We start from the raw sequence: 26,259 nt of genomic DNA, 5'->3' as shown, positions 1-26,259 counted from the left end.
TAAGTGGTATAAATTCAAGGTAAATCATTAAAACTCCCAACAGCAGTAATCTCACATGAAATTCAGATCCTAACCTTTTCAAATACTTTGAATGAACTCAGTCTCTTTTGCAACTGCATTCCTGGAGATAATACCACTATCTAAAGAGCTGCCATGCTGTAGCTCTCTAGCTGTAAAGTATTTGTCTGCTCTGAATGAATAATGACTGCGGAATCTAATGCAGTGAATTCACCTCCCAAGATCATTTCTCTCTCTCTCTTTTTTAAGATTTGAGAATACTATTCAAATTTATTTAAGCCCAACTTCAATCAGTAGTTTATGCTGTGCAAAAACAATTGCTTTTTTGCAATACAGGACTGAAACATACTTACCTGAGTTACTTGCTTAGTCTGTAGCAGGCACATGTTTTTAAGCCTGGGAATAGATTGTATGCACATGAGTCAATAATTAATGGGTGCGGTATTAAGAAAATGAATTACCTGATAAAGTGTGATTTAATTTCTTTTCCTGATGACTTACCATAGCTTTGCATTTTGTTTTCTATGTGAGAATTAAATTATTAACTCAGTGACCTGTAGTAACCAAAGGCTGAGGTTAAAAATGGATTAGTGAGTTAAGTAGTCACAATTCCTTCATAAAGCCGAGTCTGTCACCTCCTGCTCTGGGCAAAGAACTCTGGCTTATGTCTTCCTCTCTGTAAGCATCTGTAAAGCTTTTTTTTTGCTGCTTAAGTTGCACTTTGGAAAGATATGTGGTATTAATGCTTGTAGTGGGTTGTTGTCAGTAATACTTCTTGAAGAGCTTAGTGGAAATCAATGTGGCTATCTAGTTCTGTATAAGGTGAACTTGCATGTTCATGTAGAAAGTGAGCTGTAGAGGTGATGGTGCAGGAAAAGCATGACTAGCCATTGGCGCAAAGATGGGTGCGACGATTGGCGCAAGATAGGTGCTCCAGCTGGAAGCCACCTTGCAGCACTTGGACTGGCAGTGAGCAGTCTATCTAGGAGCATTAGTGGGTTGGAAGTTGTAAAACCTGACACTGTGAGAATGGTAGGAATAGGAAGAATTGGAGCATCCTGCTGTTTTTCCCCTGTCTCCCGTAGGTACAATGGGAGACTGGTTACAAACACTGATATATCTCTTAAGCCAGGTGACTATCTTGACTGTCCTGGTGCTTTACCTTGCAGCAGTCAGTGAAGACAGCTCCTTCACGCTGTCAGATCTATGCTTAGTGTCTAGCAAAGAGAAAACATCAGGAGTTACTGGGCAAGGAATGAGAAGGATATGCTACTCTATGAACCTGTAGTCTGTCACATTTTGAATGGTTATCATCTCTGCCTTTGTTGCTCCCATTTTAAAGAAGGTACTGTAGACCTGGAAAAATGATAGAGAAGTATAATAAGGATAATCAGACGTTTGGGGTGACTCTTATACTGGGAGAGATTAAATAGTCTGTGATTCTTTCTCTTGGAAAAGAGATGAGACAGTTGTTAAAAATCTATAAAAAAAATTACAGGGTGGAGTTTGTGATTAGGCAACCATCATTCATAGGGCTTTTTTTTCTTTCTGTAAGCGTAGAACTAGTGAGGAAGACAGGATGCAAGTTGTGAAACAAAATTAAATAATTGTTTGTGCCATAGTTATATACCGGAGCATAGTGCTAGACCAGGCACTATTTATGCCAAAAATTCAAAAATGTTCAAGAGGTCTTTAAGTAAATCCATGGAAGAAAGTTCCATCAAGAGCTATGTAGAATAAGAAGCAGATAAAGTCTCTGGTTCAATAATCTGTTAACTGCATGTTGTGGAAGACTGTGAGAGCATATTGTATATTTGCCCTATTGCTAGACTTTTTGCCTAAGCATCTGTTCTTGTTTATTCTGAGACACAATTGACCTTTTTTCTGACTCAGTGCAGCCATAATTATGAGCTTGTAGAGCTGATTTTCAATTCTTGGTTTTTTTCCTTCCAATCTCTCTTTTTAGGAGAGATTGTTCAACACAGCAGCTGTTTGCCCTCTTTCACATAGCAGGCAAACAGCTATATGCCAGGGTGCGTCTCTGTAATGACTGTGCCTTTAAGATTAATTTTTAAGAGGTCAGGGGGAGAGAGCATGTGGTCTGTACACTATGGGTTTTAAAAAAAAAGTATCTGTACTTTTATTTAGCTTTAAAAAGATGAAAAATGAAAACAGTCCAGAAACCCAAAGAAGTAAAACAAGCGCACCGTGGGAGGAAAATGGGCCACAGAGGTAAGGCGAGGCATGATGTCTTGGGTATTGCGCAATGGTAAATATCATGCCATGGCAATTGGTTGAAGGATATTGATATAGTCTATTAATGCATTAACAGGGTCACAATAAATCTGTATTGTATATAAAAAGATAGGTCCTGTCATGGATAAATAATCTGTTAAAAATTAGGAAAGTAGGTGTAGGAGGAAGTGGTCAGTGGATAACAGTCACCAGTGGCTTTCCACAGAGATCTCTTCATAGACCTCTGCGATTGACTATATTTGTCAAAGACCTGGAAAAGGGGTGGTAAGGTTTGGTGATGGGACAGTATTGTTTAGCATAGTGAGAGTGAAAGTTGTCTGTGAAGAGTGGCAGAAAGATCCCTAAAGTATGAGTGACAAGTCACTAGATGGTGGATGATGCTGAGTGAGTAAGTGTAAAGGGAGGCACATGGGGGCAAAAAAATAACCCTAGATTTCTGAGTAAAATGAGGTGCTGTGGAGTTACGATGAATAACTTCATGAAAACATCAACTATGTAGCAGTCAGAAAACAATTAGCAATTATTAGGAAAGCAAGATAACGGCAATATGCCATTACATAAATTTGTGGATCACATGTTTGCTCCATGAATTGTGAGTGCAGTTCTGATGTCCTTATCTCAGGAAAAGGAAAAGGCTTTGAGAGGGGCAGCAAAGGGTAATCAGAGGTGTGAATGGCTGTGCAGGAAATCTATACAAGGAGCATACGCCAGGCAGGATTCTTTCTTCAGTCTGGGAAAGAGATAACTTCAGGGGATGTGGTCTAGAAAATCATGAGTAGTACAGAGAAAGGAGAAGGAGATCAGGGTTGTATTTTTCCAGCATAAGAACTTGGGATCTTCAGATGAAGCTATTAGAGGTGGTTTAAAAGTGTTGAGAAAGGCAGTGAGTAGTGACTCACTGTGAGTAGGAGACCTGTGGTCCTCCTTTAGAAGGGATGCTGGAAGTTAATGGATTCCTGGGAGAAGCTGAGTGAGTGTGGAAGAGAAATCCCCAAGGGCTTCTGAAGACAGAGGTATAGCAGCTGGCTCAGTAAGTCCCCTGGACTGGGAATAGTGGGGGACTGAGGGAGCACTGGGGAGCTGTCATACGTATTCAAATTCTTGCTTCCTATAGGTGGTTGCTTACAGACACTGTTGGAAACAGGCCACTGAACTAGACGACGCATTAAGTGTAATCCAGTATGGCCCTGCTTTTATGTGATGATTCAGATCCATCCATGGTGTATCTTTTGGGCCACCATGATGGTTTACACTTTGTGCTCCTTCTGTAAACATCAATAGTTTTCAGAGGCAGTGTGCAAATATTCTCTTGCCACGATAGATGTTCGTTCGTGAGTTTTAAAGAAGAAGTGGTGTTAGCTTGCCACATTATGGCTCCAGTGTTAAAATTGCTCTCAGGAGCCAAAGAATTGTAGGATTGGGTTTTTGCAAGTCCATCTGTTCTAAAGGACTACGCAGTTTTAGACACATAAGCAGGCTGTATGCTGCACAGAGACTTTCACAGCTTCTAATAATAATTCTCATTGAGATGAACTGTGGCAACTTTTCAGCCGTTCAGCAGTGCTGTAATCAGCAGTCTGCAAAAGCAGGTGAAGAAGAATGTATCCAATTTGAAGGCCAGAGGGTTTTAAGAAAACAGAAAGAAACACCTTAACTGGAATTTGGTGAGAATATTATATTTACCACATAGCTGTTGTGAAAAGGGCTAAGTAATGTTAGATAAAGGTGTGTAGTTAAGTTTAGTATCCTTCCTCCAAAAAGTCGTGGAATATCAATAAACCACCTTAGAGTGATAGGTACTCCGTCGCAGGCTCTGTTACACTGTTGAAAGAGATCCTTATACGTCCACAGGAAGGTATCACAGGATAATCTATACAGGCATTTGATAGTCTACATCTAGTTTGGTAACAATCCAACCCATTGGGTCCCACCCAGGCTTAAGTACATAACCTGAAGCTTGAAACACCTTCAGACCATTGGCAGTGGATTGCATGGATGAACAGTAGAGAGCTGGAGCTAAAATAGTTTGACTGTCCCAAGCATTAGCTTTGTGATGAAGACGTATGTCTTCTATGGAAAACATAAAGAACAGAGGTGCATTTGAATGCCTAGCTCTGGGTTGGATAACTCATACTAAAGCACAGAAATTTTATTATGCTAAAAGAATATGTATATACTTGGTTCTACATTTTGTAAGCTTAGAGCTGTTGGCGTGGCAATGCTGGGAGGTCTCTCTCCTACATTTTCAAGGTTCAGTGTAAAGTATTTATTGCTGGAAAGCAGTACCATCTGTATTTACATAGCATGCACACACACATACATACATGTATAGCTGAATATATATATAAACGTGTGTTGTGAGCCTTCTCATTTTTGTAGGCTGAATCTCAGTTAGCTGGCCTAATTCTCCTGGAAGTTTTAAAGCCGAGTGTTTGCTCTTCCTTTTTAACCCTAGTGGGCTGTATAATTCTCCCAGTGATCGCAATAAATCACCGAAGTTTCCCTACTCTCGGCGACGGAACCCATCAGGTGGCAGTGAGAATGAGTCTGGGCAGCCAGTCCGGAGGAGGTAAGAGTGCCGGGGTTAATTACTCTTAGCTTCTCACAGAGGAAAGTTTGAGGTCCTGCATGCTCTGTGTTCAGTAAAGGTTTTGGAGACACAGTTGGGTCCTGGGAAAAGGGGTGCTCTAGGGGCCAGTTGTTAGTCCAAAAAAAACCTGAGCAAAAATACCAGATCTGCTTTTGGAAAGGAAGCTTTTATCAGCTTTTTGCTTTTGTGCTGTTCTGGGTACTAGCAAAATGATGTTAAAAATATGAGAAATTGTGTTACTGGCATGTGCAAGCTACTTTCAGTTGCTGCAGCTGTTTTTCCCATGTGAAGGAAAGGATTGATGGATGTTGCTTGCTTGACAACGAGCTTCTAATACAGAGCGGTGTTTTGTTTTAAGTACATTGCTTTGCTTTAAGGGCAAAAAAGATTAAATGAATGAGCCATAAAGCTGTCTTCAACAGTCCCATGTGTAAATTACTTTACATTAGAGAGTATGCCAGCAAAAATACAAATATGAGATATTTAATGTGTTTTTAATGGGTGAGTGCTGAATTGAGTAACTTAGAGAAGTAAAATTAAATTGATGGAGATTCTGTACTCTGTGTCCTGGAGTGTGTCCAAAATGCAAATTACAGGGACAGTTCTGAAGTTTTGAGAGACTACATGTTACCTGGGATGATTTGTCCTGCTGAGAAGCTGCTTTTGTCACTAAGGTGCCTTGGTGCTGTGATCTGCTGTGAAGTATAGACAAGCATAGCTACTGTGCCATATTCATCACAGTCTTCTAGGATGGCCTTACTAGCCAGCGCTTCGGAGTGACATCTGCTTCTGTCAGCTCTAAAGTGATCACCTGTTTGGCTTTCAAAACCAGGGTTTGCAAAGGAATCTCTGAAGATGCAGCTATAGCTATGAGGAAATGTAGTTAGATGTGGAGCTTTTATATTTGTCAGGTTTCTGAGCTGCTCCAGACCTTTTATCTGCCATTAGCTGTCTAGAACAGGAGTGAAAAAACTCAGCCATGGTGTATGTCTAGTGACCTCATGCCTGAGTTAAAGTAAATCAGCATGGCGCTCTGTAAGACAATAGGGTTATGTTGATTTACCCTTTTGGATAGAGTCCTTGTAAATGTTAATAGCAATGTTTTTCCTGAATGGGTTTTCTGATTCATTGCTAGCTTAATTGTCAGAAGGACTTGTTGGGCTCTGTAAAAACAAAGGAATAAAGATGTGCAGTGCAAAACTGTCTTGTACCAAGAAAAGAACACTATGCAGTAGGAAATTTTTTGAGATGTCAAGTGTTTGTCATCTGGGATTTGCATTTGGCTGATCTACTCGGTGGACAGGTGGTCATGCCAATAGCAAGTTTTCTCTTGGGCCACCACACCAACAAAGTGTTTTTAAGTCTTATCTCATATGTGAGACTGTGAAGACTGACAATAGTAGGTAGATTCTAACCTAATTATGTCTTCCTGAATCTTGGTTTTATTCGTGCACTTTCCTTTTCAACTGTTTAATAACAATAGCTGTGTTGTTTATGCACTCTTTACTGGAATTAAGAGGAAAACCTCAGGCTTTGCTATGCTGGTAACAGTAGGAAACTCTAAAGGCTACATACCGTGCTTAACCTTGCAAGTCAGGGGTTTGCAATGAAAGCTTGAATGGGATCCTGTCTTCACAACTTATTGTAGAGGTTTCCTGAAGAGTTTAAAACAAGCACATGCCCTTTTTTCTCTGCCTTAAAGCATACTGAAAAAAAAACTTTGTAAAGTTTTTTTTTTTTAAAGATGGGAGTTTTTGTGTATTTGTGTTAAGTGACCTGATGGTATTTCATTAAAACTTCCTTAATGTCACAGGAAAAATCAAAACAGTGGTGAAGATTCAGATTTAAAGCAAAGGAGAAGGTAAATATATATTCTATAGCAGCCATGAAATGATAGCACAGGTACTGATCATATTTTAGTTCCCTGCGTCCCCTCCCTTCCTTCCTTCCCCCCATCTTCTTAAAGGTTTAAAAGGCTTGTTGTGTTCCGCCCATTTAATTTTTTCTTTCCTACCTTACTTTTGCTAAAATGCTCTGTAGCATAACTTCATTACAGCACAGATTCCTACAAGCTGCCGTCCACATTGTTACTACACCGTACTAGAAGCAGTTTGTGGAAGTTTACTGAAGGCTTGTCTGCAACTTGAAAGTCAATCCCAGAAGTTCTAGCTTTTGGATTTTGCATTTGCAGATTTTGTTTTGAGTTCTCCAGGCTCCCAGTTCACTTTTAATTAATCTGTTTTGAAAGCAATTGTACCATCATTTGAGCTGCATTGTCCTGCAAAAGGTAGGTGCAGAGGCATATGCAACTTCTTACAGTCTTCTCACTGTCTTGTGCATTTTTTGCTGAATTTTTTCTTAAGCGTCTTTTTTTTTCCAGTGCAGTCTTGAGTTGTCACATTTCCAAATAAAAAGCTGATATGAATTTGGGTGTGCCAACTTCGACAACTTCAGCTTTTGACAGATTTTTGCGTCTGGAGTTCTCTAGTGCCACATTTGCCTGCCATGACTCTGTGCTGTGCTTCTCCTTGCTCCTGTGCTCCTGCCCTGGCTGCAGGAAAAAGGAGGCAGTGCAGTACATTTGATGTCAGAGTTTCTTGAAGCTTGCGAAGAAGAGGAGGCACTCCCAGGATCTGATTCATTGCTGCAGCATGGGAAAAGAGCTCTGGCAGAGATACAAACATCTCGGGGACAATCACAGGAAGTCAGGGAAAGGGCTCATGTACTTTGCACCTATTAGATAACAGATTATTTTCCTGAAGGATGTTACCATTACAGGCTCCCAGTGATAGTCCCATGGTGGATGCCCAGCACATAAAACTGAGAGGATTTAGTTAGGCATCTCAGGTGGAAAACCCCAGTGCTCAGAAGGGGCCTTCCTGAAGGCTGTGCCTGCTGTATTACAGTACAAATGTACAGGTTTGTTATTGTATATTGGAATAGACCTTCTTCACTTCCTCACAATTCTGCTACTTTTCTCTCATTTTAATCAGAAAAGGACTGCAGCAGAATATGAGCCTTCTCTGTCAACATTTTCTCTGAAGTACCAAATCCTGCAACCCACCCCATCCCCCAAGCCCCTTCCTGGGCAGAATTTGTTCTGTCTCTCTTGCTAAACTGGCTATGCCTTCATTCTTGCTCCTTGTGTCATAGAATCATAGAATTGTTTAGGTTGGAAAAGACCTTTAAGATCATCAAGCCCAACCATTAACCTAACACTGCCACGTCTACCACTAAACCGTGTCCCTAAGCGCCTCATCCACACGTCTTTTAAATACCTCCAGGGATGGTGACTCCACCACCTCCCTGGACAGCCTGTTCCAGTGTTTGACAACCCTTTCGGTGAAGAAGTTTTTCCTAATATCCAGTGTAACCCTCCCCTGGTGCAACTTGAGGCCATTTCCTCTTATCCTATCACTTGTCACTTGGGAGAAGAGACCAACACCCACCGTGTCAGACCATATAGATATACCACCTGCAAAATATAAAATATATTGCGTGACCAAGAAGACATGAGAAAAGGATGAAAGGTGCTCTGTGATTGTCAGAGGTCAGGATGATCTCACGTGTTCTTGCACGTGACTTAGGAAACCACCTTTGTTTCCATTTTTGGTATTTTATTCAGTTCAGTAAAAGCTGTTGTTTAATATTCAGTGAAAGATAATATTCTGACAGCCAGCATGAGCAGCTGCCACTCAGCTGACAGCTCAGCAGCCCTGCTGTCTCCCTGCAAGTGCTTTCCTGACAGGGAATGCAAGGTAATTTGATGTGCAGTATGCAAAAGCTGGATCAGATTTCCATTCCTGAAAAGCTAGAGAAAAGCTTATCTTGAATTTGAGCAAATAGGATGTTTTATCTTACACTTCGTCTGCCACAGTGTGATTTTTTTTTTTTTTTTTTTTTCCTGCCATGGTACCTTACAGGGTAAATTGCTTAGATCAGAGTGAAAAAATACTTGAAATGCTGAGAAATGTAAAAGAACAGAGTTGCTGCGATGACATGGAAGTGTGAAAGAACAGTGTTGCTTGGATGACCTAGTAATGTTAAGATTCAAGATTAGTGGAATATTTATTAAATATCTGAGAAGATTTTTTGGGGAAAAAAAGGTATACTTTTGGGCATGTAAGGTCTGCTGCAGTTCTGGGACATTTACTGATCTGAACTCTCTGTGCATGAGCCACTATCTTTTGGACACTAACTTTTAATCTTCCTTCTTTCTTCAGGGTTACGTTCTTCTGTAGTAACATACATCTTTCTTATCCCCACTTTCAGGTTCACCCAGAAATGTGCATTTTTACCTGGGAAACTGGCTATCCTGAGCCTCTCAATAGCTTTAAATTATGAGCCATGGAAATTGGGGATGGGGAGAGGTTTCTGCTTCTCCTCTGGGAAAGTTTCAATTTTCCAAGCCTATTCCCTACAGACAAGCTGGATTGAACTGATTTTCCTCAGCTTTGATTGTCCTATTATTCTAAAACATTTCTGTTTGAATGGGAGCTATTTGAGTTAATGATTTCCTAGTTTGGGAGAGGTGGGAGGCCAGACTCCGTAGACTCTGAGGCATTCAGTGACACAGCAATTTGATAAAACCAACCATAATTCACTGGTATTATGGGCAAATTCATGAGACTCTCAGCAGTGTCAGAAGGACATCTATAAGAGTGTCTTAGTTTCAGAGACAGCAGGTAGAGTGATGTGTCCCTGACCAGACAGGACACTCAGGGGAGGTCCGTGCTGCAGGTATTCTGTTCCCTAGGAAGTCTCTCTTGTCTGCTCTGTTTGGGCTCTTCTCCCTAAACTGTTAGAACATGCAGTGAACAGGTGCTTGTCAATAGCCTCCAACCTTGTCATGAAACGCTTCCCCTTACCTGTTACCTACATCTAATGAACTGCCTTCACTCCTCAGCTTGTTTGAGGTGTAGTTTAACAAATCTGTTCTCTTATGAAAGTGGCTCATCAAAGAGCAAGGGAAAAGCCAGGAGGCACGAGAAAGTATGTGTCTGCCAGCAGCATCAGGAGTCATCCTTTTATATCTCCTATTTCATGCCCAGAGACCTCAGAAGAGAATTTCTGTTTTCCATTGTAGCAAAATCATCGCTGATTCTAACTCCTGATATCCTAAATCCTTCTAGGCCAGCTCATGCTAATATTGGTCAACTTTCCGCATTAATCAGCTGGGCTGTCAGTGCTGCAGACAAACGTGTCTGTCTTTGGAGGCATTCACAGACCATCATCACACTAAGGAATGGTCCAGATCAGGTTTTGATGAGAGTGCCATTTTTTAGGACCTAGCCCAGTGGTATAGTAACAGAGTCCTGGTTTCTAGGACCGGAGCTCTGATAGCTGGTCTGTCTGCTCCAAAATGTTGATTGGTGGCAATCAGGGATTTAAAGGTCTCAGATAGTAGTGGCCAAGCTCTTCTCTGTACTGAGAGGAGTTTGCTTGTAGGTAGACATATGCCCATTTTCTTCTTGAAGTTCAGCATCAGCCTGTTCCACCCGTCTTTTTCAGTAATAAATAATCGGAGCCATAACTGTCACCTTACCATTTGAAGCTTCACAGTCAGAGGTGATACAGAAGTAACTGCTTTAGTTCTTTTTCCTCACATGATGCATCATCTTTATAGTTGTGCATCAGGTCATCCCAAAGCTGTACTGATGCACACACCTGCCGATGTGTAGACTTCAGCCTTTCTGTATTCATAAAGATCAGCAGAACCACAGTGTAAGTGGTGTTTCTTCCATACTGCCTGACACTTGAAAAATGATATGAACTTACTTGAAGCCAGATGGAAGTTGCAGTGAATAGAAAAAGACAGATCTGGTGAGCATTTTGTTTTGCCTGCAAAACCAGAATTAGTGTGCTGTTGGGTGTCCCACAATATACAAGAAGAGAGTCAGAATGCGTGCAGTTTAAAGACAAAACATTTCACAGCTCAAAGAAACATTTCACTGTGGCATATACAGAAAGAATGCTGAGAGATAAAATAAAACGAAAAAACAAAAATGCAGTCCAATGATGCAAAAGGAAAATAGCACTCACCTGACACTGCACTCTGGGCGCACTACCTTCGAAGCAGTTATTCCCAGTCTATTAATGAGAAAAAGATAGTAAGACTTTCAGGTGTAGACAAGCCCTCTGTAGTCTTTTAAATGTGATTTTCCTCGTAATGTCTTCACAGTGTTGTTCATTCCTTGTTTAGAACTTCAGTACTTCAGGTGTTAGTAGATAAATTGACCTTGAGATGTTGCTTTTCTCCTTTCCAGATCACGGTCTCGCTGTAACACCAGCAGTGGCAGTGAATCAGAAAATTCCAACAGAGAACATCGGAAGAAGAGAAACAGGTGACCTTTGTGTATTTTAGACACAGAGACATGAAAACACAAACAAATGGAGATGGACTTTTCTGAGATAGACCTAGTAAGAAGGAATCTAACATATTTTATGTGTATACAGTCCCCTTGAGACAGCTTAAGGTCCTTTTTTGAATAAGAAGAGAGATAATTGCCAAAATACAAGTACATCATAGGTGTATGCAATGAATGCATACCCTCCATTAATGAACTGCAAAATCAAATATGGGGCACATTTACAAAATACTTGCAATATTAATGCAAATAAAGTGGCTCATGTTGATGACAAGATATTCACAGCGTATACTTCAATATCTCAAAAATTTCAACTGCAGAATTTTAGCAAAAAAAAAAGCTTTTGAGAATAGTCAAAATATTTTAATGGATCTGAAACTCGGTGTTGTTTTTAAATACATGCATTTAATTGTATAAATATTTTTAATTTTCAAAATGTAAAGTGTGGGCTTAAACCCAAAATGTGTACAGTGTCAGCTTTTAATAGGACAACAGTAGTTAATATTAAGTCATGCTAGCAAGTTTTGGTTTTATATTCTATTTTTCTTGTTGCTGATATGAAAATGTTAGCATAACAACTGATTTATTGTAGCAAAAAATTTCCTTTAAAACGGCGACTTTTATGTTGCGCATGAGATAACAGTATTTGAGAGTTATTTATGAAAATGTATTTTTAAAAAGCACATAGAATTTCTTCATATTGCATAAACGGAGTGTAAAAGAACTGTCACTGAACAAAAGAAGAATTGTGTAAGGCAAGTTTTCTAAGAAGCTGTCTGCACAAGTTGCCATAGTTTCCTGTTGTCTCACGTGCAGTAGTGTGAGTGATAAATGATTTTCAGATATTTGGAAGCTCTTAGAAATAATTACATACTAGATAGTGCTGCGGAAGTATGCAGTATAATACTATTTTAAGCATGTCTTGCAGTAGTTAAAGAGAGACTAAAAAATAATTTTGACATTCACATGGGCTGGTATAAGCATAGCCAAGCCATGAGATATCTTTGGAGTTTATTTAAATCAGAGCACAGTCTTGTGAGATACTTGGCTAACAACAACCTAATGTGCATGGAAGATTTGTTTTCTAGGTGAGCTCTGAAGTCTGAATGAAATGCTGAGTATAGTTTCAATAATGAGTAGGTAAATCGTATTTTGTATCCCTTTCTCTTAGAACACTCTTGCCAGGTTTTTTCTCCTGTGAAACTTCTTGTTCAGGGAGCTCCACTAGCAAGTGAAGGAGATTAGAGACTAAACACAAAAATGTTTTTAGGAGCTTCTTGCAATATAAAGATTGAATTGTAAGAAGGATTAAGTACTGCTTATAATTTTCTGAAGAATAAAAGAGCCTTTACCATCCCTTCCTCACCTCATGGAAAAGTACTTAAAAAGAAAAAACAATTTGTGTGTATTGTTCATATGTTTTTCACATTTTCAGAAATGTAAGATATATCAAAAATGTTAATGTTGCAGCATCTCTTGGTCTTAGGTGGTTACTTGAAATCAGACCAGATCAAAAGTCATTATCAATGTTAAAGTAAACAAGTACTCAATGAGCTGGAGGTCTCAGACTTGTTCCTTGTCATCAGGTGCAGGAAAACCACCAGTCATAATGAATTTCTGCATTTTGTTAGTAGCCACAGCAGGAATATAATAAGCTGAAAGGGCAGAGGCACTGAATAGGTTTTCTGTTAGCAGAGGTGAGCCAGCCCTAACAGGGTTAAATGGGACAATATAATAAGGCTTGCAACTGTTGTTACTCAAGTTTTACCTGTTGCATAGATTAATACTAATTTATTTCCCAGTATGATAATCCAAGTCCCTGGCACAAGCAGACACAAAGTTGTATTATTTTATTGGATTAAAATAACTGGATACTCACATTACCCAAAAGAATCTGCTTCTGAACACAGAAAGCTAGAATTTATTGTTCACATGAGAATAGATCACTGTGAACTATTTATCAGATGAAAACAAATTATCAGAGAAAAACAGAAATGCAGGTGAGAACTTTTGAAAGTAAAACACTGGAAAAAGGTTAGGGAGAAACTCTTTACTTGATCTCAATCAGTCTTTGAGGTTCACTCCGTCATGTGAATGTTTTACCCTAAGCAGATATTCATACAAAATTAAGGAAGAACCTATGATGAGCATATTTCAATCACAGAAGAAACCTGTTTGCTTTTTTTAATTCTGTGGTCAAAATTTATTGTATGGATAAAAATATATTAAATTAGTAGACAGCGTGTACTGGAGCATAGTCTTCTACTTGACTATACTTAGAAGATCCATCTGATTAGAATCACAGAATGAATGGTTGATGTTGGCAGGGTCCTCTGGAGGTCATCTGGTCCAACGCCCTTGCTCAAGCAGGGCCATGTAGAGCCAGTTGCCCAGGACCATTTCCAGATGGCTTTTGAGTATCTCCAAGGAGGGAGATTCCACCACCTCCCTGGGCCACCTGTGCAAGTGCTCACCCTCACAGTGAAAAAGTGATTCCTGATGTTCAGAGGGAACCTGCCTCTAGTCCTGTCCCTGGGCACCACTGAAAAGAGCCTGGTTCTGTCCTCTTTGCACCCTCCCTGCAGGTATTTACATACACTGATGAGATTCCCCTGAGCCTTCTCTTCTCCAGGCTGAAGAGTCCCAGCTCTCTCAGCCTTTTGTCTTAGGAGAGGTGCTCCAGTCCCTTCATCATCTTGGTGGCCCTTGGCTGGACTGTCTCCAGTGTGTCCATATCTCTCTTGTACTGGCGATCCCAGCACTGGACACAGTACTCCAGGTGTTGCTTCACCAGTGCTGAATAGAGGGGAAGGATCACCTTCCTCAACCTGCTGCAATAATTTGCCTAATGCAGCCCAGCATACCATTCAGCTTCTTTGCTGCAAGTGCGCACTGCTGGCTCATGTTCAACTTAGTGTCCACTGGCATGCCCAGCTCCTTTTCTGCAAAGCTGCTTTCCAGCTGGGCAGCCCCTGGCATGTACTGGTTCCTGGGGTTGTTCCTCCCCGTGTGCAGGACTTCGCACTTTCCCTTGTTGAACTGCATGAGGTTCCTGTCAGCCCATTTCTCCAGCCTGTCCAGGTCCCTCTGGATGGCAGCACGACCCTCTGGTGTATCAGCCCCTCCTCCCAGTTTGCTGTCATCTGCAAACTTGCTGAGGGTGCACTGTGTCCCATCATCCAGATCATTCATGAATATGTTAAACTGATTGGACCCCTGGGGTAACTGCTAGTTACTGGTCTCCAACCAGACTTTGTGCTACTGATCACCATCCTCTGGTCCGGCTCTTCAACCAGTTTTTAATGCACCTCATTGTCTGCTCATCCAGCCCATACTTCAGCGGCTTCTCTATGAGGATCTTGTGGGGACACAGCATCGAAAGCCTTCCTCAAGTCCAAGTGGACGATATCCCCTGCTCTGCCCTCATCTACCAAGCCAGTCATTTCGTTGTACAAGTTTCTCAAGTTGGTAAAGCATGACTTCCCCTTAGTGAATCCATGCTGACTACTCCTGGTTACTTTCTTGTCCTTCATATGCCTGGAAGTGATTTTCAGGATTAGCAGCTCCATCACCTTTCTGGAGATCGAGGTTAGACTGACCAGCCTGTAGTTCCCTGGATGCTCCTTCTTGCTCTTCTTGAAGACATGAGTGACATTTGCTTTCCTCTAGTCTTTGGGCACTTCTGCCAATTGCCATGATCATTCAAAGATCATTGAGAGAGGCCTTGCAATGACATCAACCAGCCCTCTCTGCACCCATGGACCCCTGGACTTATGTATGCCCAGTTTGCTTAAGTTTTCCCTGACCTCATCCTCTTCCACCAAGGTTATGTCTTCCTTGCTCCAGCTTTTCCCCTGGTCTCTGGGGCCTGAGATTCCTGAAGGCCAGTCTTGCTAGTAAAGACTGAGGTGAAGAAGGCATTCAGTACCTCAGCCTTTTCCATGTCCTGTGTCACCAGGTCCCCTGCCTCATTCAGCAGCAGGCCCTAGCCTTCCTTTTGTCACCTCTCTACTTAGAGAAACCCTTCTTGTTGCCTTTGACATCCCCGGCCAGATTCAATTCCATTTGAGCTTTGGCTTTCTTAACGTCATCCCTACATGCTTGGGTAATGTCTCTATATTTCTCACACATTACCTGCCCCTGCTTCCACTTTCTGCATGCTTCCTTTTTGTGTTTGAGTTTTGCCAGGAGCTCCTTATTCATCCATGCAGGCCTCCTGGCATTTTTGCCTGACTTCCTACTCACTGGGATGGACTTCTCCTGAGCCTGGGGGAGATGATCCTTGAATATTAACCAGCTTTCTTGGGCCCCTTTTCTCTCCAGGGCCTTATGCCACTAGACTTTTCCAAGGAGATCTTTGAAGAGGCCAGAGCCTGCTCTCCTGAAGTTCAGGGTTGTGATCTTGTTTTTTGCCCTCCTCTCAGGGTTCTGAATTCTACCATCTCATGCAGCCAAGGCTGCCTTTGACCTTCACATCCCCAATGAGCCCCTCATTGTTGTACATTGTACCTAAATGATAAGTTCACGCTCAAATATTTTGAATGAGATTTCAAGAATCAAGACTTCAGAGTTGCTTAAGAGAATTTATCATTGCATAAACGTAGCTTGCTATTGTATCACCTGAAAAGGGGAAAAAACATCTCTAAGTCAACAGATTAATGATGATAGTCTTATGACTTTTCATTTTACTATCAAGTCTTTCTGCAAACAATGCCTAATTTGTCACTTTGATAGCTATTAATCTCAACTGGATTTATTTCACATGCCAGTAACAAGGATTTTTTTTCCATAGGACATAAATCAACTTATTTCCTTTTGGGACCAAAAAGTGAAAAGAATGAAAGGGAAGTTCTAATGGATTTGGAGTACAAGGGCAACACTTTTTTGTCAAAAGTATTTTTAAATAGAAATTTAGGTTTTGAGTTAAATTTCTTTCCACTTCTTGGTTTTTTTTTTGTTGTTGTCTTCATCTCTGTTGCCAAAGAGCTAAAGATTTAGCCCCCAAATTGTTGTGATTTGATCATTGCATCTAAATAATATATTTTGTGTAGAGATTTTGTTACCTTGGTCATCCTTCACATTGTTAAATATGAACATAGTACCTTTCTTTGTAGCTGCGAAGTGAATGCTTTATTGCTTTCCATCTCCATCTAGTAGAGTTCTGCTGTGGTACAACAGTACTTTGAGTGTGCTGACACTGCTTGTTTTAATAGGTGCCATGCTACTTTATATATTTAGATTTTTGGTATTTTGCTCAAATTAAAGAGATAAGTAACAATGGTGAACACTGTTGTATGTTACAACAAATAGAAGAAAGGAAGCAGAGTAGAAATATGAAGTATTTGGAGATAAATGAATCTGTTGCTAAGGACTGTGCTTGCCACACAGCAGTAAATGCTAATCTACTAGATTAGTAGAATGGACCAGAGCAGAAATGATGTGTTTACTCCCTTTAACAAGAGGTCATTTGTGGTCGATGTGGAAGCGTGGCTTCGAACACGGAGGTGCAGGATCTCATGTGCTCCGTGCCACAGTACGGACCTTGTGTTCTGCTGTATTGTGTGGGTTCCCTGAGAAGAATGAGTAGCTCTTGGTTATTTTATGGCAAGCATCCAAATGCCTCCTTCAGAGCACAGCTGCCTACTTAGAGCACAGCTGCCTACTTGACCTGTTAGAGGAATTGTTGTTCGGAAGAGATGGGGTGAGGTGCTGGCAAGCGGGCAGACCCACCACCCACAGCAGCAGTGCTGGTCTGGTAGCCGCATGTGTTCTTTTTGTGCAAGTGACTGCCGTATGTGTGAGGCAGTTGTTAGTGTTTATACCATGTGGGATGACTGCTGTCTCCACAAAGTGGATTATTTAGGATGAAAATCACAATTCATTACTTGTTGCTGTGTGAGTTCTTCCACGAAATCCTTAGATAGTTTATGTTAATCCCTGTCACCAGATTACTGGTTTAAGAAGACTTGCTTAGAAATCAAAACCTGATGTTGCAGTCTTCTCCAGATGCTCAGTGCCATTTGGTAGAGCTGTGGCTGTTTACAGTAGTTGGGGTCCAGCTCAAAATTCATTATGCATGTGAGAGAAGGTCTGATTAAAGGAAAAGCAGCAGCATGCATAGCCAGTTTAGCCTGATTAGTTATCAAAACTCAAGGATAAAGGTACATCTATAGTGAAGAGCACCAACAACAGCATGCTTTGCATTTCTTATCAGTCACGTCTCCAGTGTAATCCCTTTATCTCTGTTGGCTTTTTTGTTTTACCTGTCAGTCTTCCCATTTTTTGTTAAGCTCCTCTGGTTTCTTCAGTATACCAGTCGTACTGTCCTATCAGAGAACCCACTCTTGGAGTGATATTTTCCAGGGTTCTTTCTAAATCCCTGCTGAATTTTAAATTCACTGCTGTGACCAGGCATATCCATTTGTTTCATTTCAGCATTTCATCACACCACTCATATCTGCAACCTCAAAACTGTGAAACATCAGTAGAGCTTTGAATGGCCAAACACTGGCACGCTGGTTGCCCTGGCTGGTTGTGTCATCATAGAGTTACTTCAGCCTGCTAACAAACGTGGTGAATTTTGACATTAGTTTAATCTATACTACATTCCAATAATGGATTCATGAATTTAAAAAAAAGAAAAGAAAAAATAAAAGACATGTTACGTCGTTTAGAAGCACACAAGCAGAGACAGGGGCTGAAGCCACAGGGGACAGTGCAGAAGGAGTGACAATGGCAGGATTATGTGTGTCTGGGGCAGCTGGGGGGATCTGCATGCATGCTGGGCTTTGTTGCAGGTCAGGGTGAAGGGATCACTTCCTCTGAGCAGGAACTCACCAAGGGCATCCCTGGGGGATTTTCCCTGGATCACAGGAAGGTGTGTGCTGCAACAAAGTATTTGGAAAAGTTGTAGTAGTAGAGCCTTGTATCATTATGTTGGGTTTACACTTGCTGTAGATGAGGTGGGCTTGAATACTTAAGCAGGAAAAAAATTCTAGATGTTTGGCTTGGGCTGGGAAGATAAATTGAATTCAAGTTGTAATCCTGTTTTTTAAAGGGTCATCTCATTTTTGGCTTACGCTGTTTCTAAGTAGCAAAGCAGTGAGTTTTCTTTGATACAGATTCTTACATTTTAATGTAGTTTGGGAACATTAGTTAAAGTTTAGCAAGATAAAAAGTTAAAGTATTGAATTGCAGGAGCTGGATTTTTGTGGGGGAAAAAAATACTCCATTGCTTCTCAGAGCATCCTGTGTCAGAGACCTCAGACTAAACTCCCGGTACTTCTTCTGCAGATTACGGCAAGAAAATGACATGGTTGACTCAGCTCCTCAGTGGGAAGCTGTACTACGGCGACAAAAGGAGAAAAACCAGGTGGATCCAAACTACCGACGATCCAGGCACAGATCTCGATCGTATGTAACTGTTGCCCTCTTTGAAAGGAAAAAGAATGCTTCTGTAGCATGTTAAAAAGCAGGAGGAATAACTCCAGCATAGCGATGGCTCTCAGCTGCTGAGGAACAGAGACTTTCACGTGGCATGTTCTCACATTAGCAGATTTATCTTTGTGGTCAAACTCCCTTCGTACAGCGATTTCAATTTAGGGTACAAATAACACGTGAAGGGCTTTGTAACTGGGCTCGTCAGGAACTCTCTCCATCACCTTGAATGGAGTCCTGGATGGTTTTGTGGCTCATTGAACATTAGTTCTGTAATGAGGACGGTGATTCCCCTCTTCTGGGCAACATGTCTGTGAAAGCATTCAGATTTTGTACGATAGGTGCAGGCATTTTTGTGAAATGCATGCACACTTGTTTAATCATATAATGTCTATGGTATTGTTCCAGATGAGACCAGCTACTGATGTCTCCATGTCAAATTACCATTGGCAAGCAGCAGTCAGTGATTTATTGCACCCTGATGTCAGGATTTCCATGATGGAGCTGTGCTGCCAGACAGGGATGTTCTGCTGACAGCCGGTTTTGACATAGTGAAGTTGTCAGCTTCTAAAATTAATTTTCTTAAATTAATGAAAATGCTGGTTTCTTTTAGTTTATGTTTTTCTTTTAATGGCCTGTTTTTGGGGTATAGACACACTGTTTTGTATCATGTTTGTGTCCAGCCTAGTCTGCCATCCAAGCAACCACCCAGAGCAGCGCCAGCATCAGCATGCCTGGCAGGCAAGGCAGGGCAGGGCAAGGCAGGGCAGGGCAAGGCAAGGCAGGGCAGGGCCAGCGGTGTTGAAGAGTGCCAGGAGAGCAGCTGTGAGGCACTGGGAGAGAAGGCAAGAGAGCAGTCTTTGAAACTGTATCCCCACCCTCATTGCCTGGCTAAAATGGATGAGTTGTCCAGCCCTGATGCTGATGATGTAACCTGTGACCTCTGTAACACACTTACATAGATACTTCCCATTCATGTCTTTTCTTAAATTCACCTTTCATGATAACACTTTCCAGGGGAAACTGTATAGTGCCTTAAATGATTATTTCATTCATACTGATTGAAACTGTAATCCGGACTGAAGTTTCCAGTATTAAAATCCACTTGAGTTCTGTTTTCAGTTGCCCGTGTTCCTAGAACTCATTTCTGTCTCCAGTTTCATAGTGCACAGTTTTCATTCTTTTATGAGAAATAGAATTTGCCATTAAAATTCCAAATGTTGGAATTTCTACTTTAACTGTCTTTGTACGGACTTGTTCACTTTCAGCTGCACAAAAGTCAAACGTTATTAGGTGTAATTATACAATGATATATTACTAAAAATCAGGAATATTAAAGCTCACTTGTATGGAATCCACAAAATATAGCTGATTAAGTTTGATTTACATTTTTTTACTCTATACAGAAAGTGCTGTAAACTAGGAAATGTACTCAGTTAATAATGGTTAGATTAAATTTATAGCCAACTTTTCTTTTTTCCCATAGGCCAAGTAAATTTCATTGCTTGGACAGCATGGGCTCCCTCTTGTGGCTAACTTAACTTATGAAGTGGCTTTTATTTTCCAGCACAGTGACATTCTGAGTTATATTTTATTTAAACTACTATTAGCAGTAAACGTAAACATGTAGCATCTTACTTAACAAGGAAAGATCCTAGAGGAAGCAAAGAAATGAGGAAATCCTGAAGATTTTGGATGGCTTCTCATTTCTTTTCCCTATTGTGTTAGTGATTAATATATTCCTCCTTTTTGTCTCACTCTTCAGTTTAAAAAAACAAAACCAAAGCAACGAAATAAGCCCAAATCTCCCGAGTGTGGCAGAGATCCTTAATATATGCAAGTAGGAACTAAAAAAAAGTAAAATGGGATTTCCTTTCAAAGTGCTTTAAAAAAAGTTTAGTAAAAGGCATTTAACTGTTAACCTGCAGTAGGGTATAAGCATTTATTTAATTTAGTTTGGCTCAGCTGTTTGCTTACATGACTGGATGCGGGTCAGAGGTAAGGGAAACATGTGATTCCCTAGGGTGTAGGGTATGGTTGGTTTTATTTTTAAATCTGGTCATTTCAGTTTGCACATTTAACAGTTGATACAAACACTTCATTTTAGTAGTACAGATAAGTCTTTCACATTAAGTTCCGTACGGCAGCCAGCTTAACTAGAGGTTCACTTCGGAAGTGTAAACTGATGGCTGAAATATTTGTTACTGTGCCTTGCACAGTGCATTTCATTTGTTTGATAATGAGTAATATTAATCATTGGTGGTGGGGGGGTGGTGTTTCCTTGGTCTCAGGAATAAAAATATTTGACAAGTATTTGACCTTTCTTTCTCCTAAAGGAATCAGCAAATAGAGAGAGCTCCCAATTCTAGTTCTACAGGGTTTATTTTCAAGAGTTCATGTAAAACATCTGTGTAGCCAAAGGGCTTTTTATAATTAAGAGGAATGGCCATTAAAATTCCATGGCTATTTAAATTTACCATTTGTGACTCAAACTGAAATATTAACAAGGGTGCAGATGCAGGCACAAAAATAATGTACACCTTATTAATGTGTAGAGTTGTTCGAGCTTTTGAAAACAAAATGAAAATAAACAAAAAACCCCCTGGAGACTCATCACTTAATGGGAATTCCCATTAGGTTTCTTGTGCATTGGAGAATCTGATTAGCGTACAAATTGTCCAGAAGCTATTGATTCAGATACCGCAATAGGACAATCTGAGTATACATTATATGTCAAAACTGTGAGTTCTAAAACAATTGACAGTAAGAAGATGAAAACAAAGTGAAAGAGGGATTGTGACCTGGCTTTAAAGATTTAGTAGAAGGATTGCTTTGTTGTGGGCTGTTAAGAACTATGCAAACATGAATGTCCTGTGCAGTATATGCAATACCTACATTTCACTTTACCAAGACCTTTCTTTTTGTAAGCTTTTCTTCATTTTGCCTTCAAAGGAAGCAGGAACAGGCCTTTGGAAGGAAAATGCTTTTATTAAGATACCTCATCTGTATCGTATTTCTGGATATTCTTTTGTGGGGAGTTAACTTGAATAAATGCCGTCAAGTTATCCCAGTATGGTAACACTTCTTAAACAGATGGAAGATAAATAATGTCAAGATGGGAATTCATAAAAGCAGTTTGCTCTGAGGAAGCACTGTGTTTAGCCCTTTTCCTTTTTTTTTTTTTTTTCCATGGGATGCCCTATTGCTAAACCTGTGGTTTACAGCAGTGGCTTCCTTATTAGCGTAGTTGCCGGGGTGGAAGGAGCGAGAATGGCAGAGATCACAGAATTAAATGCCTGGAATTGGCCACAGAAAGCAGGAGGCACAGTTCCTAGAAAACAGAGAAAGGAAGATGACTTCTAGTTTAACCACTCTCTTTCCACGCTGCCCCACAAATTAATATTTCTTACTGTAGGTGAGGCTTCACATGATGTTTGGTGATACGCAAGACTTAAGGACACATCCTGAACTGTTGTATTTCCATGAATAAGTAAAAGCCGTGATGTGCTCAGATGGTGGGTCAGTGGTGTGCACAATGCCCTCCTTTGTGGGGATCTTGGGTTTGGGAGCGACCTTGAGGCTTTGCTTCCTCAGGCAAACTGGGGCTTGTAAGCATTACAAAGCCTCCCTGGAGAAGCTGGAGTTTTTCAGGGAGCTTTCACATTCCCCACTGCCTGATTATTCAGCCTCAGAAGAGAATGCCTATCTTCCCAGCCCCAGGGTGAATGCAGAGTTTGCAGCTGCTATTTTGTGAGCAGGGGGTTGCATGGAAGGAGAAATCAATTCAAAACTGAGGGGTGAAAAATGCTGTTAAATGCCACTGCATACCAAACTACTGCATCAGGGAGTTAAAAACAGATGGACAGATGTAAAAAGGAGAGAAGGAGAAGTAAATGCAAGAAGGGAGGAGGAGAGATAGGAGAAATGAACATCAGAGAAAACTAAATGCATTATAATAAACACATAAAGCCACAAAAAGCTCTGAACGCTGAGAAAAATCAGATTGCAAGCAACTCATGGCCATAGCTGTTGCCATCATGAGGACGGACATGTTGCCATGCAGTCGGGTCGGACAGCAGAGTGGTTCATCAAGGACAGGAATCGTCTAGGGCGGCTGCATCATGCTGCCTGGAAAGCCACTGCTGCCTTGGAGCCTGAGAAGGTTATGGATTAGTTCATATTAGTGCCACAAGGGAATCACAAATGTAGGGTTGTTCTCACCCTTCTGTCTCTCTGGTATTTATAAAGCAGTAAACTAATATCTCCCAGTACTTCTGCAGCTGTAGAATCTAAAAAAATCCCCTCAAAACATTACCATGCCTTTACACAACTGTAAAACATTTATTGCAATATAGGTGTCTCCGAACATTATTCCTAGGCTGAAGTCTGGAAACGAGCCAAACACAGTAATGGTGAAATAAGAAAACAGTGAAACTGTTAGTGCTGGAGAGCAATTTGGAATTATTTCCAATACAGCTCTGTCACTGGGCAAGAGAGAGCCTATTTAACAGATGCTGAAATGCAGAACTCTGCTGTCCTCCTTGATCTTCATTTAAATTTGAATTATATCACTCCAAAAGCATATTTGAATATGATAGCTCCTTTTGTTTAAGGAAAAATAAGCAAATTATATGATCTAATGATGTAAGACGATCTTTGAGAAACTGTGACTTCAGTGGGAGCATTTATGCATGCTGAATCTGTCTAAAAGTTGCATCCCTCACATCTCAGATGGTGTGAAACTGTCTAGCTGTCGACACCGAGTTTATATAATCCCAATGAAAAAAGTTACCTGATCTTTCCATGCAAATGTAGTCCCTGCCACTGTGTAAAATGCTTAACGCAGTCTGTTACGCTGCATGGGTTTTGGTGAATTCTAGATGCCACTTCAGCAACAGTGGTGGTTTTGCACTAACCCTGCAATAAAATAAGATAAAAATAAAAATAAAGGGGATCCACTTTGGAGATGGTATCTTCTGTAATTCAGTGGAAAATGTGAGGCATGCCATTCAGGCTTGCTTCACTACATCTCTGTGTCTGCAACAGGGAAATGACAATTTTGGCTAAGTACTTTCTCCATGAATGAAATAATTGCTGAAATATTTGTGTGCGTGAGTATGCATGGTTGATGGTTTGGTTTTCGTCGTTGTTTTTTTGTCCTGGACATCACAAAGGTAAATGAAGTGAGCAGAAACCCTTCTTGGAAAAGACGAGAAAGTGAGAGGCTGTACTGCGATCACAGCTGAGCAACGGGTCCTCTTTACTGGTGTTCACTGGGGATGGCCAAAGATTACTGGTGTGTCAGCCTGGTGTGGCCTGTCCCTCCTCCTGCCCACGAAGGGCTCTGTGGGCCACAGGACATTTCTGACGGCCTTTCAAAAAAAGTGTTATTCCAAAAAGCATTGTCTGCAGCTGGATAAGGGGTGGCGGTAGCTCGGCACTGATTTGGCTCGGGAAGTTCTGCTGTGGTCTATGTTTTATGCATTCTCTTGCTGAAGGCTAGCGGAACAGGACTTGTGATTGAGAGCCTGTTGTTCAAGAAATGACTTTTCAGTTGAAATAAAGTGACAAAGTTTAATGCATTTTCTGAGATAACAAACCTTAAAATTGAAGTCACTGGTAGATTACATTTACCATGATTTCAGTGCAGGGTCTGTGCTGTTAGAAGTTATTGGAACAGCAACATGTTAGACGATGGTTTTCACAATTCTGCCTTTTTTGTCTTTGTTGGTATTTATAGGAGAAGCCCAGATGTACAAGCTAAAGAAGAACTGTGGAAACATATTCAGTAAGTACGGTGCTTTTAGGGTCCGAGTGGCGGCTTGGTTTGCCTCTAATGTAGTTATTCACATCCCCTGCACTGTGGCTGTAAGGCATTACATTCCGATTTAGTTATGTGCCACAGTAAATTATGCAGATGTTAAAGATCTGCTATGTGTAGAAGATACTGCGGATCACTGAATGCACTGAATACAGATGACCATTCTATGTAGGTGAATTATCAAAGAAGAATACAGCATTTTAGACATTTATTCCTCTGGAGCTTCCAAAATGTCCTTGTTTGTAATACTGACGCTTTAAGGATGAGGCCCCACGTGCTATAGAACTACCAGTTAGGAAGATAGTTAGCTATTCCAGAGCATATTCGATGTTCGGTATAAACAATGTTCATATATATTGTGAAGTAACAAGATCAGATTTGCAGGGAGGTGAGAGGGAGGTGGAACAGGATGCGACACGCAGTTGAAGCAATCAAGGTGAAGTTAGACATTTCTTAATTGGTTTCTGATTTTGATGTCAAGATAGCTTCAGGGCTGACAACAGCTTGTTTCAGTAAATCTTTTCAGCCTAATATAATAAAAATGAGAATGGTTTTGCAGTTGGTAGCTACTGTTACGTTTTTTTATTTGCCCGATCCTTTCTAGGAAGGAGCTTGTAGATCCATCTGGCCTGTCTGAGGAGCAACTGAAAGAAATTCCATACACTAAAATAGAGTGAGTTTATATCAGGATTTTTCTTTGTGAATATAAAAGCCCACTTTTCTTATTTTGCAGTGATCTCTGTCATACTGAAATAGGAGTGGGTTTACACATAATCTCTAAGCTTTTATATACTCCAAATGTTCATCTAGGATGGGTTGGGTGGGGATACTTTATAATTTTAAAACCCGGTATTTTCTCTTTCCAAAGTACAAAAAAAGTCATCTTCATGTCTCCCTGTCTCTCCCACACACTCATGAACCAGCCGGCTGTCTGTGTGTTCTGTGTGTCTCCCTATGCCATCCATCAATCTGTTTTACGTTAGACACTATAGAAACAGAGAGAACTGAACGCAAAGAAGCAAATCCATTTATTTCTTAAATTTCTACTTCCTTTTAAATTTTTATTCCGATCATCTAAGGCACTGTTTGACCTGTTCAACCCATTTCCTTACTTGTCATGGGCAGCTGCCAGGGCATAGCTATTTCCCTAAGAATGGCCATCTATTTCACTGTGATAATTGCCCATTTGGGATGCCATGTGACAGTGCAAGCAGCTGCGTGTGGCAGAAATGGGATCCCGGTTTGCATTATAATGTGCTTCCACAGCACCACTAAACAGAAAAGGCCGATGTTGAAGCTGTATTTATTAATGCATTCTTTATTAAGTAGTTTCATTCTCAAATATGGGTGTGCCAGTTTGTGACCTTTGCACTTCTAAAGCATTGAATCCCAAATACAGACTCGTAAGAAAAGCATCAGCCTTTTAAATTCAGCCAGTGCAAGAAGCCATCTGTTGTATTTTAATAAGAGGTGGGAGGATCTCTCAGTCTGCAGTTGAATTTATGTTTTTGTGCCAAAGATCTGGTTTGCTAACTTACCATTGTGAATTCTGTGTCTCTCTTAGGACTCAAGGTGACCCGATCCGCATCAGGCATTCACATTCCCCTCGAAGCTACCGTCAGTATCGGCGGTCCCAGTGCTCTGATGGTGAAAGATCTGTCCTGTCTGAAGTGAAGTATGTGAATGTGGTTATTAGCAATGGACTGGTTTAGTATGGCCCAAAAGTTGTTCAAAGATCATGGTTAGATTACAAGTGGCATAAACGTGGT

At 40.8% G+C, this 26,259-nt stretch overlaps 1 protein-coding gene across 1 annotated transcript in view; it reads left to right on the top strand.

Annotated features, from left to right (window-relative positions):
• Window positions 1-26,259, top strand: part of EPB41L4A (erythrocyte membrane protein band 4.1 like 4A) — a 132,102-nt gene that overhangs the window by 102,954 nt on the left and 2,889 nt on the right. The window contains exons 15-22 of the mRNA XM_059833838.1: window positions 2,167-2,250; window positions 4,730-4,843; window positions 6,678-6,725; window positions 11,131-11,208; window positions 18,526-18,645; window positions 24,410-24,457; window positions 25,095-25,163; window positions 26,055-26,165. Of these exons, the coding sequence (XP_059689821.1) occupies window positions 2,167-2,250; window positions 4,730-4,843; window positions 6,678-6,725; window positions 11,131-11,208; window positions 18,526-18,645; window positions 24,410-24,457; window positions 25,095-25,163; window positions 26,055-26,165 (672 nt within the window). The remainder of the gene's footprint in view (window positions 1-2,166; window positions 2,251-4,729; window positions 4,844-6,677; window positions 6,726-11,130; window positions 11,209-18,525; window positions 18,646-24,409; window positions 24,458-25,094; window positions 25,164-26,054; window positions 26,166-26,259) is intronic.

Source organism: Gavia stellata, chromosome Z (genome assembly GCF_030936135.1).
Source record: "Gavia stellata isolate bGavSte3 chromosome Z, bGavSte3.hap2, whole genome shotgun sequence".
NCBI classification, from domain to species: domain Eukaryota; kingdom Metazoa; phylum Chordata; class Aves; order Gaviiformes; family Gaviidae; genus Gavia; species Gavia stellata.
The sequence above is the reverse complement of the archived record's forward strand: the minus strand, read 5'-3'. Positions and strand labels throughout refer to the sequence as shown.